This window comes from Labeo rohita, chromosome 24 (assembly GCF_022985175.1).
Source record: "Labeo rohita strain BAU-BD-2019 chromosome 24, IGBB_LRoh.1.0, whole genome shotgun sequence".
NCBI classification, from domain to species: Eukaryota; Metazoa; Chordata; class Actinopteri; order Cypriniformes; family Cyprinidae; genus Labeo; species Labeo rohita.
Window position 1 is genome coordinate 23,610,631 of NC_066892.1, and position 17,920 is coordinate 23,628,550.

Below are 17,920 nucleotides of genomic sequence, written 5' to 3' on the forward strand. Positions count from 1 at the left end.
TGCGAAAACACACTTTTGGAAATCAGCTCACTAGATTTTGTAACAGAGCTGCACTGTCAGTGTAACCCATCCTACAGCATTTCTGATGAAGAGAGAGTCCACAGAGCCTGTATTTCGACATGTCAGTTAAACTCTTCCTCTCTCGCTAACTTCAGTCCTAAAGAACGGCAGAACAAATTGGTTTCATGCAGTAAGAAAAACTTAATTGGGACCATCTACATTTCTAGCTACATGTTCGTTTTTGCCCGTGCCTATTTCTTTCCTCGAAAGATTGTCGTTTTTCAAAGGATTAATTAATGTATGTTCAAAGGCTGAATTCCTGCCTCACTTTAATGAGCACAGACCGTATCAGAAACTTCTGTAAATTGTAATGAGAGTTGTGCTATCTCAGAGGTCTTGAATTGAGTATTTTGTGTTTCAGGTGTATGGAGGTTACGTCACCAGTCTACTGCTCAGCTCAGAGGACTCCATGCTAAAGTGTGCTGCAGTGCTGTCACCCATCACAGACTTTGCGCTATATGGTAGGGATTATGTGTGTGTCTCTCATAATAGGACAAAGGTGTCCAGTACTGCTCCTGGAGGGTCACTGTCCTGTAGACTTCAGCTCCAACACAGCTGTATGGAAGTTTCTGGTGATTGGCTTGGCCCTTGATTAGCTGGTTGTGTTTTGTTCAGTTAGAGCTAGAGCTGAAAGGTGGCCCTCCAGGAGCAGGATTAGACACCCTGGCTCCATCCAAAATTGCTTACTTCCCTACTATATAGTAGATAAAATAGTATGTGTTAAAAGAAGTATGTCTGAATTCCTAAAAAGTAGGAAAAAAGTTTTGCCCATGTCAGTCATTTTGAGTGGCATGAAAAAATAGCTTTTAAAACTTTTTGTCAGTCTAACAACAAACAGAGGAGCATCAATATTAAATATAAGGGTGATTTACAGCTCCACAGAGAGGAGAACAGATCTGTTTGGGTCCATCTGATCCTCAGATGTAGATATGAATATATCAGTAAGCACAAGACATCTGTTGAAAGGATTTCAGCTTATTATTGCGTGCAAACCACTAGGAAAGAGCGGATTTTCATGCATTCTAAATCGAAACATCTGCTGAATGTCCTTTTAACATCCAGCAGGGAACATTTTACAAATGTTTTGCGGATGATAAAGCTCCCTGAAAAGTTTCACTTTGCAAAATACATGAATATATGTGATATCGGGAATGTCAGAAATATCATAAAATTACTGTCCCACCGCTAGCTTCTTCTAAATGCTTCTCCGGTGTTGTAAAACTGGCATTTATGCACTGAGGTGACAGATGTGCTATTTTCAACTTGACGCAATATCTTGAAAATAGTGCAAGATGCTGAAAAAACTGTGAGATGTGATGCAAGATGTCACCAACAACTGAACCAACAATTAAAAAACAGTGCAGATGCAATAATGCTTCCTGTGGGAATATCTCGGAGGAGGAGGAGTGTCCGATTCATCATCCATTTCTGTAGCTTCCTGTCTGTGCGTAGCAGTGGATCCCATCAGTATTCTGAGAGCAGGCAGAAGGACTGAAGCACTCCAAGAACTCTAAAGGAACAGAGGGATGAAAAATGAAGCTTGTGTGTGTTCATCATAAACAATATTTCACCTCTTACAGCGGCAACAGCACTGAAATCTGCTCATAAGTCAGCCGGTGCATCAACGTGTATTGTGAAATGGCCGCGTAGTGATTTTTATCAAAGGAAATGCTCGGAAATTAACTCCGCCTGTGACAAATGTCACAGTAGACTGATATCCTTCTTATTTCCTGCTTTCAGCTTCAGCCTTCTCAGAAAGATATCTAGGCCCTCCCAAGCCAGATCGAAGGGCATACGAGGTACTTTTCCTGTTTTTATAATCTGTATTTTGCATTCACCGTTACTGAAAACACTTACAGTGTACTCTTTAATGTTTCCACAGATGGCCAACCTTGCATACAGAGCGTCCCAGTTTATCGATAAAAAGTTTTTAATCATTCATCCAACAGCAGATGGTACATTTCCTTTCTACTTCTTTCAGTATCTTTGTAAAAGAAAGAATCCTGTCAACTAACACGCATCTCATTTACCTTTTAGAAAAGGTTCATTTTCAGCACACAGCCAAATTCATCTCCAGGCTAATCAGTGAGAGAGCAAATTACACTCTGCAGGTAAGAGATATTTAGAACTTTAAGAGAATTTCTTAGTTTTTTTAAAACAGAATGTTCATCTTTTAACTCGGCATTCTAAAAATGCAGCAAAAGATGTGAGTGCAATGGTCAAAGACCTTCAAGTGCATGTTTACATAGAAAAATAATGGGAAAGCAGAACAGACAAATTAAAAATACATTCCATACTTAAGTTCACATATGTAGCACAAGCTCTCAGTGAAGTAATGAGTATTTTTTATATATATATGTTGTCTACCTTTAGTGATAAAGATAATAAACAGCTATCATGTTTGAAAAAAGGAAACAGCCTTTTGCAAAGTTTTTGTTATGATTGATATTTGAAACTGTACTGCCTCACATCAGGGTCAGCATCATTTTACAGAATTTCTAAATTTAATTTCTACATTTCTAATAATTTTTTTAATATAATAAACTGTCTATTAATGTATGCTACATTCATTGAGATTTAGTTTAGAGATTAGTTTTTATTGTGTACAATTTCTGTTTTTATTTAAATTTTAAAGGTTTAGTCATTTTGAAGTTCAAGTTTTTTGTATTTTTAATAGTATTTTTAATATATCTATAGAGTTTTAAATAAATTTTTATTTGTATTTTTAGGTATTTTAGTACATTGAGTTAAAATAATGAAAAGTAGAATCTTCCGCTTCTAATCTAAATGAGAAAAAAAAAAAAAAAACAGCTGACATGAATCACAATTTTCAAACTCTGATTCGAATGAATGAATGAATGAATGAATGAATGAATGAATGAATGAATGAAAATCAGGAAGGTCTCATCCCATGAAGCACTGTGAATGATGTAATCAAGTAATAAAAAACAATGAATATAATTCAATAAATAATCAAAGAGCAAAAACAACCTTTTTGGGCTTTTGTAAAATATACTGAGAATTAAATCATCAAACTATGAAATCAGATCACTCACAGTACTTCATGGGAGTTTGTGGCTGAGCTCATTTTCACGTGAATTACATTTCATTGCTAACCTCGACTGTAATTGGTGGATTTCTCTTAAAAATGATGGGTATTATAGTTCTTGATTGAAAATTCCACAATTAAACATTTTGTTTTCTACAGTGAATTTGAAAACACACTTGTGATTTGTTCAAAAGCATATAGCATCACATAACATAATCAGAGCAGATGGCAGGAATATACAATATTGTTAAAATCAATTTCTCTATGGAATAAATGAATGGGATTTTTACTTCTGTAAGCCGACTGTACATCCTACATCCATCTGTTGCCGATGTTTTGCCAAAGGTGTGTGAGGTCTGGGGTGACTGGATACTGAGCCTCTGCGATCATGCAGCAGTGCGAGCAGCTGCTGCCAGCAGTGGGATTAGACACACTCGATGCATGCAGCTCATTTAAACAGATTATACAGGCCACTCTCATGAGCCACACGCTGAATAATCCCATTATATTCCCACACTAGGAGATTTTCTCTTTGCTTTCTGCTCCCTAATAGATTTGCTATTAATTGCTGGCTGTTGAATGACTGTGGAATTAATTAGGGAAGATATTCATCAGGACATGTGTGATCGTTACTGTGTCAAGCTGTGCTTTTCAATTTATGATCTATTAGGAAGTGTCAGGCCTGCCACACACACAGTAAAGTTTGTATCACTGCAGTAGAAGTTGTCTGTATGTTTACACACTTGGTTTGATTGCTTGGTTCAAACCCATGGTTCAGTGCACACAATTTCATCTCATAGCTAGCAATGCTTACGAAAGTGTAAATATTGACTGAGATGTCTAGAAATTATGTAAATAACAAATTACATGAATTATTCAAATGTGCCCCATTTATGGACTTAAATACAATTTCTTCCTCTCACCAATTTCATTTGTTCACTAACAAATCTAAAACGGGACATACAGTTGAAGTCAAAAGTTTACATACACCTTGCATAATCTGCAAAATGTTAATTATTTGACCAAAATAATAGTGATCATACAAAATGCATGTTATTTTTTATATAGTACTGACCTGAATAAGATATTTTAACATTTACATATAGTCCACAAAAAAAAAAAATACTAGTTGATTTTATAAAAATGTCCCTGTTCAAAAGTTTACATACGCTTGATTCTTAATCCTGTGTTGTTATCTGAATGATCCAGAGCTGTGTTTTGTTTTGAAACCACCTCAATCTAACTATTAAAATAAGAAGAAAGTCACGTCTGAAAGCTGCATCGATTTTTTTAAATTGGTTAAAATTAATGGAAAATATCGTGTTTTTCCATGTGCGCTCGACCATTTCTGTCGGTGGTGCTTGATGACTTAATGAGGTCCGCAAATCCTTTGCATGGAAACTACGCCGCAAAAAGAATAAATAAAAAGCTTTCTTAAAAAGGCAAAATAACGCATGGACGTTTTATTAATATGATAATTAAAAACCAACAGACTGATGAAAATGCGGGACATTTTCTCAATATGCAACGTGCAGGACAAGGGGTGAAAATGCTGGGTGGTCACCCTAATTTGAACCCTTTCCAACAATGACTGTATGATTTTGAGACCCATCTTCCTCACAATGAGGACAGCTGAGGGACTCATATGCAACTATTAAAGAAGATTCAAATGCTTCAGAAGGAAACGTGATGCATTAAGAGCCAGGGGTGTAAACTTAATTTAGTACTGACCTTCAGAAGCTACAGAAGATACTTACATGTTTCCCAGAAGACAAAATAAGTTACATTTACCATGATCTTCAAATTCAAAAAGTTTTCACCCCCTGGCTCTTAATGCATCATATTTCCTTCTGAAGTATCAGTGAGCATATGAATTTGTGGGACCTGAAGTATTTTCCTGAAAAACAGCGGGCAGTTTAACTGTTCAAGACAAACAAGGGACTTATTAATAACTATCAGTAAAAAAAAAAAAAATAATTAAAAAACAAAATTGCATCTTCAATGTGAAATGTATTATTCAGGTCAGTACTAAATAAAAAAATAACATGCATTTTGTGTGATCCCTCTTATTTTGGAAAATTTTGGATACATTTGAAGGTGATAAAAAAAAATGTTTACCTCTTTGTTATTTTCACAGTAATGTTATGTGGTATAAATTATATTTAAAAACCTTTTTGGAATAAAATAAGGCTAATTTCAGTTATCATTTTATGTATCATAAATAAAGACAATTAAATAATATTTTCACACCTTTTGTGTAATTTCACATAATTTTAGCATATATGTGTGTGTGACTCAATTTGTTTAAATATTACACATATATTCATATTTTGGTGGATTTTCATTGATAATGTTGAAAGGTTCAGGGTGAAACGTGGAAATCTAAAAAGTTTTCAAAGACAAAAAAAAAAAAAAAACAGAAATCTAATTCAGCACAAATAATAAAAATAAACTGTTTCCAAGTATTAAAATACTTTTTCAAAGTAGTGAAAATAAAACATAAAGGCATGGGTGAAAAGAGTTTCCAAGACCTTCATAAAAACAAACAAACAAATAAATAAATAAAAAGAAGCAGCATAAGAAGAAAGGGGGAAAAATCTTTTTGTTTTATTAAAAATCAACCACTGAGACCCCTGGAACTATCCTGCATTTCTTGACATTTCTTGCAAATGCTAAATAAAACTCTACAAAGGGTAAACAAATCATAGATGCTGATGATTTCACTAACCTCTGATGTCAAACGACTTGACAAGAGACTGCGTGAAGCGGAATCAGTCTGACATGTAATATTCTGGCATGCTGCGATATTGAGCTCATTACCTTGTCTTGTGTCTCGCGTTAGATCTACCCAGACGAAGGACACTTCATTCACAACGAGGGAACGCGGCAGCACCTCAGTCAATCGCTGGTCAACTTCTTCGAGGAGTGTTTCCGGCTCCCGGACCGAGTGTTCGAGGAGGCGCTAGAGGAGGAGAGCGAAGAGGAGGGTTAGTCCACCCATTCCACGACGTCCAAGCACAAAGCCAGCTCCTTTTGCCACCTAATATGCAACCCATCGATTCGAACCCTCCAGTTTTCAGTTCCCTCCCGGTGTCGCATGCTGACTCTGAGACCGCCCCTGCCTCGTGTTCCTGCCTCGGCTCCCCTTCAGGTGCTCCTCACTATCCATCAACCCTCGACAGACCGCGGCCGTGCAGCGCGGCGTGGCATCTGGCTGGCGCCACATCGTCTCGCTCTCCCCGGCAGGCCAGTTATGAGCTTCTGAAGGTGTTAGGAGTCTCTGGTCTGTCCATCACGTTGACGAATGAGACGCTGCGATATTAACTGAACGCCAAGCGCGATGGCCTTTGAATCCCTAAGAGCTGTGGGACTCGCAGGAGTTGAAGCAGCGAGACTTGAGGGAACGTTCGGTGTTTGATTCAAATAGATATTTGGTGTTTTGGGCAAAGGGGGTTGTTGTCGGGAGAACGTGTCATTTGTGGTTCAAAAGGTCTTCTCATGTCCAATTGTGCTCGTGTCTGGTGTTGCAGTGTAAAGTCGCACATGAAAACCATTCACTTGGATATCGATAAAACTTGTTTTCAGTGTTCAAGCGTGTCCGAGTCTTGGAAATCTTGTAGCCTCAAGTGTGTATTTAGATGGTGTTTATTCATTGCAGAAACTTCATCAAGCAGAAGGGGAGCAAAAACGATCCTCATTATTCTCACAGACCATAACAGTTGTACAAGACTGCTGGTCCCACTTCTCAGCGTGTTTCCTTGAAGTGATGGTCTGTCAGTGCGGAAGAAAGCACTCTATGTTGATTTAGTCACTGTGCCTTATTACGGGGGCGAACAATCGTTTTCGAGGAGCCTCCTTGTGAATATCACCAGGCTTGCGTTGGATTGGCTAAAATCCTGTATCTAAACGCTCTTGTTACATTGTGTCGATGACATCACGGAATACATTACTGACTGTAATAACATTGTTATTTTCCTTTGCGCGCGTGTGAGCCAGTGTTGTTTTAGCATCAACGAAAACAAACTCGCTCGCGTCCTGCTAATAGCGGTTTTCCATCCACTTTAAGGATCGAGTAATGGAGCATGAAATTAAAATGTATGATTTCAACATTACCTCAGTATTAAACTAAAACCCCTCTGAGGCTTCACAGACACTTTGTAGAACATTTGTTAATTCATGCCCAAAACAAATCTGTACATAAAAAAGTATATTAAGTAGGGTAGGAAACACTCCTTTGTGTTAAAGGGATAGTTCACTCTGAAACTAAAATTCTGACATCGACACTTGTGTCTTTCCAAACCTGTATGACTGATTTTCTTCTGTAGATGCCTTCGAAAGAAGCCTTTGAAGAAAGTACAGTTGGTCATATAAGTTTGCAATAACGTTGAGTAATGATGACAGAATGCAGTCCCTTTAACACTCATGAAATACAGTACTGTGCAAATGTTTCACATTACAACAGTGGCATTTTCATTATTTAAGTCACGTAAGGTATGGTTAATGTATATGTTTTGCACAGTACTGTGTATGAACAGTTATTGGTTGTAACTTTTGCCTATAAAAGCTCTTGAGGATGAACTGTTTGATTTTGTTCGAATGAAATGTTCATGTTTAAACTTGATGCATTCATAGTGCATGTCGAAAAAACCATTTGCAACTCAAAAGCTATTTTTTAAAAATGGTCAAATATCTGCATAGTATTTTTGACGGCTTGAATGTCCCGACCTGCATTTCATATCCGGTAGTTTTGTGAGTGAGATCTCAGTCTTGTCTGCTTGATGTATAAATGTTACTCAGATATCATTTAAGTCTCTGAATATGTGAGTGTTTCTTGTACATAAAGCATTTGAAGGTATTTTGTTCTCCTGTGTGGAGCAGAGCTGCGGAGGGCACGGTTATTGCGATCTGAAATGAGCAATGAAAAATCACTTGGGACCAAGAGAATGATGGGATTGCTGTTTACTGACTCAGCAAGAACAGTCATATTGTGGCACCTCTCAGAATACAAACTATTTTATCATCACCTTTGTTATGATTTGTTTTCCTCACTTGGAGAAAAGAGGATGAATATGTAAGTAACCAAAATAAACTGAAAGCCTTCAGTGTTGATGTCTTTCTTGTGAATTAAGTAAATAAGCGCATTTACACGCATGACCTTAAAATGACAACCTCTAAGCTTAAGTAAACATCCTTGAAGGTGTTTTTATTTCATCTGCAATTTCATCATAAATGGTTTAAATTAAACACAATCAGCATATCTATGTTTCTGCCTGTACTCAATTCAGCTTTACATATAAACACCTTTATCAATCGATCTGTCTGTTTCTTCCATAGAGTTGGGACGTTTCGTGAAATCCCATAAAATCAAGCATATGTTATCTGTTCATTCTCCTTAACCTTTATTTAATTGACTAAAATACAAAGAAAAAAATTCCAATGTATTCAGTGGCCAACTTTTAATTTTATTTTGCAAACATAAACAAATTTTGATTTTAATTGCTGCAACACACTCCAAAAAAAAAAAAAGTTGGGACAGAGGCATGTTTAACACTGTGCAACATCAACTTTCCTTTTAGTTACAATGTTTAATTGTTTGGGAATTGAGGATACTAATACTTAAAGTTTTGCAAGCAAAACTGTTGCCCAATCTTGGCTTCATGATGCTCAGATTGTCTGATTCTCCTTTTCATGACTGGTCATACATTTTCAAAAGGAGACCGATCTGGGCTGCAGGTAGGCCAGTCTACAAAACTATGCTGTTGTAAAAAAAAGTAGAATGAGACCTGGCATTGTCTTGATCTAATAATCATGGACTTCCCATGATAGACATCATCTTGATGGCAGTATACTGTATGTGTCTGTACAATCCCAATACCAATGTCTCCATTTGGTACCTTGCACAAATTTCAGTCACCAATGCCATTTGCTCTGCTGCACCCCCATACAGTCGTTTGCATCTGTTGCTGATGAAAGTCTGAATGGTCCCTTTGGTCTTTGGTACTGAGAAGTCGATGTCCATTTTTTCCCAAAAACAAGCTGAAATGTTGACTTGTCTGACCATAGCACACATTTCCATCATCTTTTTGACTATCTGAGATGAGCTCTGGTCCAGAAAACCTGAGCATTACTGCATAGAATTGATGTATAGCTTTCTGCTAGAGTAACAGAAATTCAAGTTGCATTGATGCAGCTGCAGAATGTTTTTCTGAAATACTCCTGAGCCCATGTGGCAATATGTAACACCGCAGTATGACGGTTTCTTATGCAATGCCATCTGAGGGCTCAAAGGTCATGCATATTCATCTGCAGCCATGAAAATCTAAATTTGTTTATATTTACAAAATAAAATTAAAAGTTGACCAGTTAAAACATTGGATTTTTTTTTCTTTGTACTTTAGTTAATTAAATAAAGGTTAAAGAGAATGAACAGTTGACATTTATTTATTTTATGGCATTACACAAAACTTTTATGGAATTGGGGTTGTATCTATGTTTTGTAATTTAAGGGATAGTTCACCTCAAAATAAATAAAGTTCTGTCATTTACTTACTCTCATGTCATTTCAAAACTTTATGGCTTACATTCTTTCACACAACATAGAAGAATATATTGTGAAGAATGTTGGTAAGCAAACAGTTCTGGTTACAATTGACCTCCATTTAATAGAAAGTTTGAAATTTGTGTTTGACAGAAGAAACATCATACACGCTTGGAATAAGATGAAGGTGAGTAAATTATGACAGAATTATTACTTTTTTATTAATTATACCTTTAAGAAGAAAAAACTTTTTTCCTTGTTGGATTTATTCATTTGTATTTAAACGCTTAAACAACAGCAATACTATGAAAGAGCAATGATCAATAAATTGTTATATTTATTAATAATGTTCAAAATACCTGTTTATCTGTAGGCTGTTACAGTAATTTTAGCAACCATCCGTATAAATTACAAACATTTTGCAGCTATAAACTTTTGAGAAACTGGGAATAAACGAAAGGTAAAGCTAGTTTATGTACTTGGGTAACAAGATTAAAACTCAGTTATCTCAGTTAATTCTGAGATATGGGCACTGCTCTAAAAATGGACGCAGATGAATGCAGGCTTGCAGGGGTGGGTTTAAGCAGACTAAATGATTGGAGAATCTGGCACACATCACCAGAGAAACGTCTGTTGATTCATTGGAAAAACAGGATAATTTGATTAAAAATTAAGAAAGAAAGAAAGAAAGAAAGAAAGATGGATTAAAACTATATCCCAGTACATTACTGCCACCTTGTGTTCAAATTGACAAAATGTGATTCATAAACCATAATGTTTGGAGTTTCTTAACAGACATCGCCATCCAGTGGACATTTGCAGGTATTTCAGGTCAATGGACTCTCAAAAATGAGTCTTGTACCATAGTTTCTACTTCATCTGCAAGCTTGTTAAAGTCAGCATGGCATATTTTATGTGGATAATTTCCGCTGTCCCTCATGCACTTCACCAAAGCTTCATGCATCTGCTCTCGACCTCCAATGGTGCAGAGTTCATCCAATTGCTCAACAGGGTCTTGTGGGATATTTTGACACTGAAGGGCTTTTAAGACAGCCGGAGCAAACTTCCCATGGTGTGCAGTGGAGCATATCACAAGCGGGCAGGTTTTGTCATGTATACGATCGGCGACTACTTTACCAACTGCTGTGTGAGTGTCCATTATGTAGCCTGTTGTTGTATGCACCTCCCTTATGGCTCTCAAACAGTCGTCTTCTGAGCACCATCCAGCTTGAACTTCCAAATTTATCTTCTGCTGTAAAGTCTCCGATACTTTAAAAAAACGTTCTCTTTCTAGATTTAAAAACAGATCTTTGACCAGATTCCCATCCCCATCGGAAACATGATGGATGAACCTCTCAAGGTTAGAGGACTTCAGGATATCAATGGCAGGAGAGTTTGAAACCAGCAGCTTTCTGTTGCGGAGATCATACTCTCCACTAGCAATGAAGTCAGATATGATGCAGTTATGATTAGACGCACAGATCACCTTCCGTATGGGGATTCCCATTTGTTTGGCGTACAGGGCTGACATGGCGTTGCCAAAGTTTCCAGTAGGGATGCACACATCAATGGGATCTCCAAAAGTCAACGTGCGATTTCTATGCAGGTCCAGGTACGCCGAGCAGTGATAGACCACCTGAGGAAGCAGTCGGGCCCAGTTTATCGAGTTTGCGGTGCTTAGAACCGTGCCATATTCCACAGCTAGATGTCCTATCAAGCTTGAGTCCCCAAACATTCGTTTGATGCTCCTCTGGCAGAAGTCAAAATCGGACAGGACGCTGATAGACTTGGCATTACCCTCTTGAAATCCTGTCATCTGTAGCTTCTGAATCTCACTCACTCCTTTCTCAGGGAAGAACACAAGCACACCAATCCTCTCACGGTCACTGTCTTTAAGATTCCGGAAGCCATTCAGCACCGCGCTTCCTGTATCTCCAGATGTGGCCACTAGAATCAGGTAGTTGCACATCTGTGGAAGGCAGTGGGCGAATAGCTGAGGCATTAACTGCAATGCCAGGTCTTTAAAAGAAGCAGTGGGGCCATGAAAGAGTTCTAGAATGTACTGATTATCGGAGAGGTGCTTTAGAGGGGCAGCCGATTTATTGGCGAAGTTCTGGCCATAAGCGTGATGCACCATTGTGCTTAATTCCACAGGAGACACATCCATAGGATGGATACAGTTTTCCAATATGGCCACAGCTCTCATGGCATATGGCATGCTGGATATTCTCAACCATTCAGAAGGTTCCAGTTTGGGGAATCCTTTCTTTGGTACATACAGCCCTCCATCTGGTGCAAGACCCTCTATGACAACATCGCTGAAGAACTTGGGGTCATTTGACTTTTGGCTCCTTGTTGAAATGAACATCTCTGATTCTGAATCCTCATATCTACCCAGAGTTCTGAGGACTTTATCAGCCACGTCCTCCACGGAGTCTCCTGTGCCACAAAGCACTCGAGCATCCAGCCATTTCTCATAAAACTGTTTCCTGTACTGTAATATCTCTCTCATAGAAACACCAGCATCCTGACCCACAATCCTATTCACCTTCATTCGAGAGAGTCTCTGCATGATATCTTCTGTATCCACATCCAGATACAAGACCACTCCAGTTCGCTTCAAATGTTGCATGGCATCTGGATGCAGTGGATTGGACCCGGTCAGTGAGACAACGCTTCCGGTAGCAGAGAAATTACACACCGCTTTACCTTCTTCTTCAATAAAACCATCTCCACCGATCTCAGATAGCTTGTCTGCCACACTTATTCCCCATGTCCTTTCAAGAACGTCATCATCTATATCAATAACAGGCATCCCTAGTTTTTGTCCCACAATCCGCCCCACACAGGTTTTCCCTGCTCCAGGAGGACCCATCAGGAGAATGTTTTTCTCATGAGGTTTAGAGATTTGATTTGATAGTCGTGCTGTAGTGAAGTATGAAGAACCAAACTGAGCAAATAACAAGTGGGTCCTCAGCTTTCTAGCTTTAGCCAACAGCTGACTGACAGTTGCAGGGATCATCTTGGAAATAAGACTATATAATCTGGGAGGCAGAAATATGTAACAGAATTAAAAACATGCCAGTAGATATAATAGTAAGATTATATTGCATTTGCTAAAATACAAAATGCATAAATCTATTATTCTGTCAATTAAATCTTTGTAATATATCTGATTTGTAGGCCGCAACGTGAGTGCTCATGAACACCCCTCTGAAACTTAAAATGACAAATGGGACCCCATGCAACAGGGGTCTCCAATCCTGCTCCTGGAGAGCTGACTGTCCTGCTGAGTTCAGGACAGTAGGGTTAAGGCTAGAAGGAACACAGCTCTAGCTACTGGGCATGCGCACATCAATCTAACGTTATTTTTGTCACACTGTACAACAATAAAACTGTTTTTGTATTATAGTAAGGGCTAAGTTTAGGGTTGGGGTAGGTATAGACATTAAAAAAACACAATCCAATAGACAGTAGCTCTCCAACCCTAATCAAACACACCTGATCCAACTAATGAAGGTCTTTAGGTTTACTTGATAATTACAAACAGTTATGTTAGAGCAGGCTTGGAACTAAAGTCTGCAGAAGGGTAGATCTCCAGGAGCAGGATTGGAGACCTGTGTCCTGCAGTCTTATGGGCTTAACCGAAATGCACATACGATGGCCACTGTGAGTCTACACCATCGTAAATGCACATGAAATGTGCCATTTAGGACAGGGCCTTAAAGTATCGACAGATAGGCCATTTTTTTCCACACTGTGATGTACTTTAGAGTGTAAGAATTTTTTTAAAATGCAGGGCAGGGAATTGGTTCCACTCAGTTAATTCTGAGATATGGGCACTGCTCTAAAAATGGACGCAGATGAATGCAGGCTTGCAGGGGTGGGTTTAAGCAGACTAAATGATTGGAGAATCTGGCACACATCACCAGAGAAACGTCTGTTGATTCATTGGAAAAACAGGATAATTTGATTAAAAATTAAGAAAGAAAGAAAGAAAGAAAGAAAGAAAGAAAGAAAGAGAACATGTGCGAGGATGAATCAACTGCAATAAGATGAAATTAGAAAATAGATGAATATTTTATCAATTTCAAATCAAAATGTAAATGAATATCAGTATTCTGCTATGTAAATAATTGAATAATTTGAATAAAATAATTCAATTTGGATTCAGATGAATAATTTAGCTGTATGTCAATTATATAATTGAAATATATAATTAAAAAATGGCATTTACCTTAAAATACAAAGGAAAAATAATTCCAATTCTGGCTGTAACGTTATAAATCTAACGGTCTGTCGGTCTATCTGCAGAACATACGGTTTTGAACGTTAATGTTTTCTGATAGGATTTTCTAAATAGATGTACACAAATATATGTCAAAATGTAGAGTTTAAAGAGTAAAGTTTACCTAAAACACAGCGTTTATCTATGAAACCTCAGTTTCACATGCGCTGATGGCGTGTGACATGCCATGTAAACAAACCGCGTCAGTACGGAAACAGCTAAAGGACATTTTCCGTTTGCGTTCTGGGCAATAAACGGTTCTCATTGGCCAACACGCTCACATTCAAATAATAAAAATAAAATAAATATTTAGCATTGCATATGGCACATCGTGTTATGTTTAAAGTTCGCTATTTAAACTTAGATGAAAACTTGAAATTAATAAATATTATTTTTAAGAGGAAAAGCGTTTAATGTTGCTTAGCAGTGGTTGTCATAGAGACGGTTGTTAAACAACACCGATTCCATCGGCCATTACGTTAATAAAGCACTACCGTCTGCAAACAGCGGGACTATTTCTCTTTTTTTCCCTTCATTTTTGTCTCTATCAGCCATCATGAGCGACACAATCTATCCTCCAGAGAGCATCTATAACCTTATTCCCAGAGAGGAAGAGAAACACATAAAACCACCCAGGTAACGTTACAGTTTCAGCTTTAAGATCATATTAATATTGGACCAAAGTAACTTGGTATTGTACTTGGCTCCTTTTTTTTTTCTTTGATATTTTAGAAAATAATTTATTATTTTTACTGCACTTTTTTTCTCATTGTGACACTATTTTCTCACTTTGAAACGTGAGAAAACACGACACATTTTCATTGTTACAATTAAGCACAATTCCACTATTCTCATTACCATAATGTGAAATTTATTTTTTAAAACTAATGTTTAAATTAAGGATTTGTACCAGAATTTGGTCAGCTTTGCTTTATTCCCATAAAGTGGATAATCATTTACATAACATAACATCCTAATATCTTAATTTTCAGGTACATGTCAAAGTTCAGGGAGCAAGTGAAGCTGGAGAAAGAGGTGAACAAAGCCCCCAGTAAAACTATGGGACCAGCAAAGGTGGATGTGCCGTCACCACAGAAATATCTGCTGAAACACTCCAAGGAACCCAAACTCCCTGAGAGTACATGTCCTGCATTTGTTGTTTGAGACATTCTGAGAATTAATATGTAATATTGACCTCATTAAATACAGATAAATACGTTTTCACTGCAATCATACATGCTAATTTAATGTGCAGAGGTGAGGAATTTTCTTAACCTAATTTTGCCTGGATCGTTTACTTGTACCATTTCAGAGAAACCATTTAAATATGAAGACGAAGAGCTACGTAGTAAACCACCAGTACCTGCCAGAACAGACAAGCCACTCATGGGTCTCCACACCAACAAGAACTTCATTAAGACCAACGCCGTTGAGAACATCATGGCAGTCCCGAAGAAACCGCAGCCTGTGTATGCTTATACCAAAAAGGGAGACAAAGAACCGTTGGAGAACTCTGGTCTTGTCCCCAAATACATGAAGAAGAAGGTGAGAGGAAAGATATAATGTTGAGTTGGACTGTTCACGGTACTTAATGGATAGAGCAAAAATAGTACCTTCTATAAAAAGAAAAGCCTTAGACCTGTATGTTATGCATGTTCTCAGGACTATGGTCAAACTCCAGAGTACCTGCTCCAGCGCAGAGAAGAAGTGAAGAAAGCACAAGAGGAATATGACCACTATGTCAAAGAACGAATGAGAGAAGGGGCCATGAAACAGCTCTCGAATAAAGAACGTGACAATATCCTACAGGTAATCAAATACGAATAAAATCTGAATGAAACCATTTCTAACTGTTTATAGCCTATGTTCTAATGGAAAGCACATCGTATTCCTCTAGCACTTTTCATTGCAGAACTTGCAGCATTAATCTCCTGATGAGAAATTGCTTCTATTTGTAGTTGTTCCTCAGTTTGGATATGAATAATACTATATGAATAATAATAATAATGAACATAACCTTTTTCAATTAGGTTTTAAAAAAATGAAGAAGAAGAAGAAGAAGAAAATTTGTGTAAAAACAATTTTCACTTAGAAATTGCCAGTGAATTTCCCAACACAACACATTGAGTTAAACATTTTTTCACAACTTCAGTTTTTTTTTATTTTCTTCAATCTTTTTCTTTTATGCTCACAGAGGCTGGATTTATTTGAACAAAAATATTGTAAAAACAGTATTATTATGAAATATATCATTACACTTAAAAAAAATTAAAAATGTTTTCAGTATATATATTTTTTTATATATATTGAATATATTTTAAAATGTCATTTATTCTTTTTATTCTTGTGATGGCAAATCTGAAGTTTTAGAGTCTCCAGAGTCACATGATGTTTCAGAAATCATTCTAATATGCTGATTTGATTTTCAAGAAACAGTAAAAAAAAAAAAAAAAAAAAAAAAAATGTTTTTAAAGCTAACTGTTTTTGTTTGTTTTTTTGGAAACTTTTTATAAGAATATAACATTATAAATGTAACATCATGAAATATTCTAATTCTAATTTTAAACAATTTAATGCATCCTTGTTGAATTCATTTTCTGTAAAAAATATATATATATATATATATATATATATATTATTTAAATGGTAGTGTATAAAAATTATACTTATATTATATGTATATATATATATATTATTATTATTATTATTATTATACATTATTATTATTATTATTATTATAACAAGAAATGCCTGATGACTTGATGACTTTTGGCAGGCTTTGAAGAAGAACTGGGACGATCTTCATCACCAGTACCAGGGCCTCTCTGTTGTCACAGACACAGCTCCAAAAAAATATCGAAAGGAGCGTCTGGAACAGGAAATGAAGCAGCTGGAGAAAGATATTGCACTGATTGAGCGACACAAAACCATCTACATTGCTAATAACTGAATGTGATGTTAGCTAGCGGCCCTGAATTCAGCAAATATCCAAGAATAACATATGAAATGGGCAAAACTGCCAGTGTCTTTGCTCATCCTCTCTTGTGGTACTTCAGAAATAGTTTGAAAGGCTTCAGTAAAGCTTTACAACAATACGTCTGAGTGCAATAAAGATTGTGTTAGATCAACTCGAATAGTCTCTGACTTCATCCATTTAAAGTCAACATGAAATCAAAATGATTTTTTTTTTTTTTTTTTTTATTTCCTGTTCTTGTTCATGATTCATCATTGAACATTATTCCCAAAAACAGTGTGTTAAACTTTTGTGAGAACATTGATCGCCAAGGCTGCATTTATTTGATCAAAAATATATAAACTTTTAAATAACGTTTCTTAATAAAACTTAATAAAATAAAAATTAATAACGTTTTCCATTTTGATATATTTTAAAATGTTATTTATTCCAGTGATGGCACAGCTGAATTTATTCTAGTCTTCAGTGTCACATGTTCCTTCAGAAATCATTCTAATATGCTGATTTGCTGCTCAAGAAATGTCTTATTATCTATGCCAAAAAAAATATTTATATATTTATTAAATATTAAATAATATTAAATATTTATTTTATTTTATTTTATTTTTTATTTTTTGGAAATCATGATATATATTTTTTTTTTTTTTTTTTTTTTCCCGAGTATTTTTTCCAAAATTTTGATCAGAAGTGTAGTTTGTATGTTGAATCTACTTTTCCTCTTTGTGATTATGGTGAAATATGCATTGATGTTGAGTTACTCGTTTTTTTTTTTTTTTTTTCTTATTTATTTTTTTGTTGGGGTTATTCAGAAGAGCAATAAGCGAGTCTATGAATGATATTCTGTTGTGCTGAAGTGTCTGTTCTCCAGTAATGAGCAGCATGACTTCAGTTAAACATGTGACTCATTTGAAAGAACAAAATACTATCTAGAAAAGCTATAAAAAAAATATTTGTAACAAAACTTTGCCTATGTCTATCAAAAAGGAAAGTATTTCAATAATGCAAACACTG

The 17,920-nt window shown here is 36.4% G+C and overlaps 3 protein-coding genes across 10 annotated transcripts in view; 2 read left to right on the forward strand and 1 right to left on the reverse strand.

Annotated features, from left to right (window-relative positions):
* Positions 1 to 8,473, forward strand: part of dpp6a (dipeptidyl-peptidase 6a) — a 393,063-nt gene extending 384,590 nt beyond the window's left edge. For all 6 annotated transcript variants that reach the window (XM_051098107.1, XM_051098108.1, XM_051098109.1 and 3 more), the window contains 5 exons: positions 422 to 521; positions 1,801 to 1,859; positions 1,943 to 2,015; positions 2,098 to 2,171; positions 5,952 to 8,473. In XM_051098107.1, the coding sequence (XP_050954064.1) occupies positions 422 to 521; positions 1,801 to 1,859; positions 1,943 to 2,015; positions 2,098 to 2,171; positions 5,952 to 6,101 (456 nt within the window). In that variant the 3' untranslated portion in view covers positions 6,102 to 8,473. The remainder of the gene's footprint in view (positions 1 to 421; positions 522 to 1,800; positions 1,860 to 1,942; positions 2,016 to 2,097; positions 2,172 to 5,951) is intronic.
* A 1,879-nt stretch (positions 8,474 to 10,352) lies between these two features.
* Positions 10,353 to 14,131, reverse strand: LOC127155363 (threonine synthase-like 1). 2 transcript variants are annotated; one of them, XM_051097495.1, is made up of 2 exons: positions 14,060 to 14,131; positions 10,353 to 12,691 (listed from the first exon to the last, which is right to left on the reverse strand). In XM_051097495.1, exon 2 carries the CDS (start codon positions 12,667 to 12,669, stop codon positions 10,480 to 10,482), a length of 2,190 nt encoding a protein of 729 aa, XP_050953452.1. In that variant the 5' UTR covers positions 12,670 to 12,691; positions 14,060 to 14,131; the 3' UTR covers positions 10,353 to 10,479. The 2 variants fall into 2 exon arrangements, with proteins under 2 accessions (XP_050953452.1, XP_050953454.1); XM_051097497.1 differs by lacking the exon at positions 14,060 to 14,131 and adding an exon at positions 13,885 to 14,026.
* On the forward strand, positions 13,197 to 17,032 carry enkur (enkurin, TRPC channel interacting protein). Of its 2 annotated transcripts, XM_051097499.1 has the most exons (6): positions 13,197 to 13,316; positions 14,487 to 14,571; positions 14,928 to 15,073; positions 15,248 to 15,480; positions 15,598 to 15,744; positions 16,712 to 17,032. In XM_051097499.1, exons 2-6 carry the CDS (start codon positions 14,492 to 14,494, stop codon positions 16,883 to 16,885), a joined length of 780 nt encoding a protein of 259 aa, XP_050953456.1. In that variant the 5' UTR covers positions 13,197 to 13,316; positions 14,487 to 14,491; the 3' UTR covers positions 16,886 to 17,032. The 2 variants fall into 2 exon arrangements, with proteins under 2 accessions (XP_050953456.1, XP_050953455.1); XM_051097498.1 differs by lacking the exon at positions 13,197 to 13,316 and having other exon boundaries at positions 14,403 to 14,571.
* Positions 17,033 to 17,920: the final 888 nt, after the last annotated feature.

What these genes read in the sequence shown, in the direction of transcription:
- LOC127155363 (XM_051097495.1), bottom strand. Translation starts at nt 12,669, where the DNA reads ATGATCCCTGCAACTGTCAGTCAGCTGTTGGCTAAAGCTAGAAAGCTG.
- enkur (XM_051097499.1), top strand. Translation starts at nt 14,492, where the DNA reads ATGAGCGACACAATCTATCCTCCAGAGAGCATCTATAACCTTATTCCC. An exon ending in AAACACATAAAACCACCCAG is followed by an intron (nt 14,572 to 14,927) that starts GTAACGTTACAG and finishes CTTAATTTTCAG; the next exon opens with GTACATGTCAAAGTTCAGGG. An exon ending in CCAAATACATGAAGAAGAAG is followed by an intron (nt 15,481 to 15,597) that starts GTGAGAGGAAAG and finishes GCATGTTCTCAG; the next exon opens with GACTATGGTCAAACTCCAGA.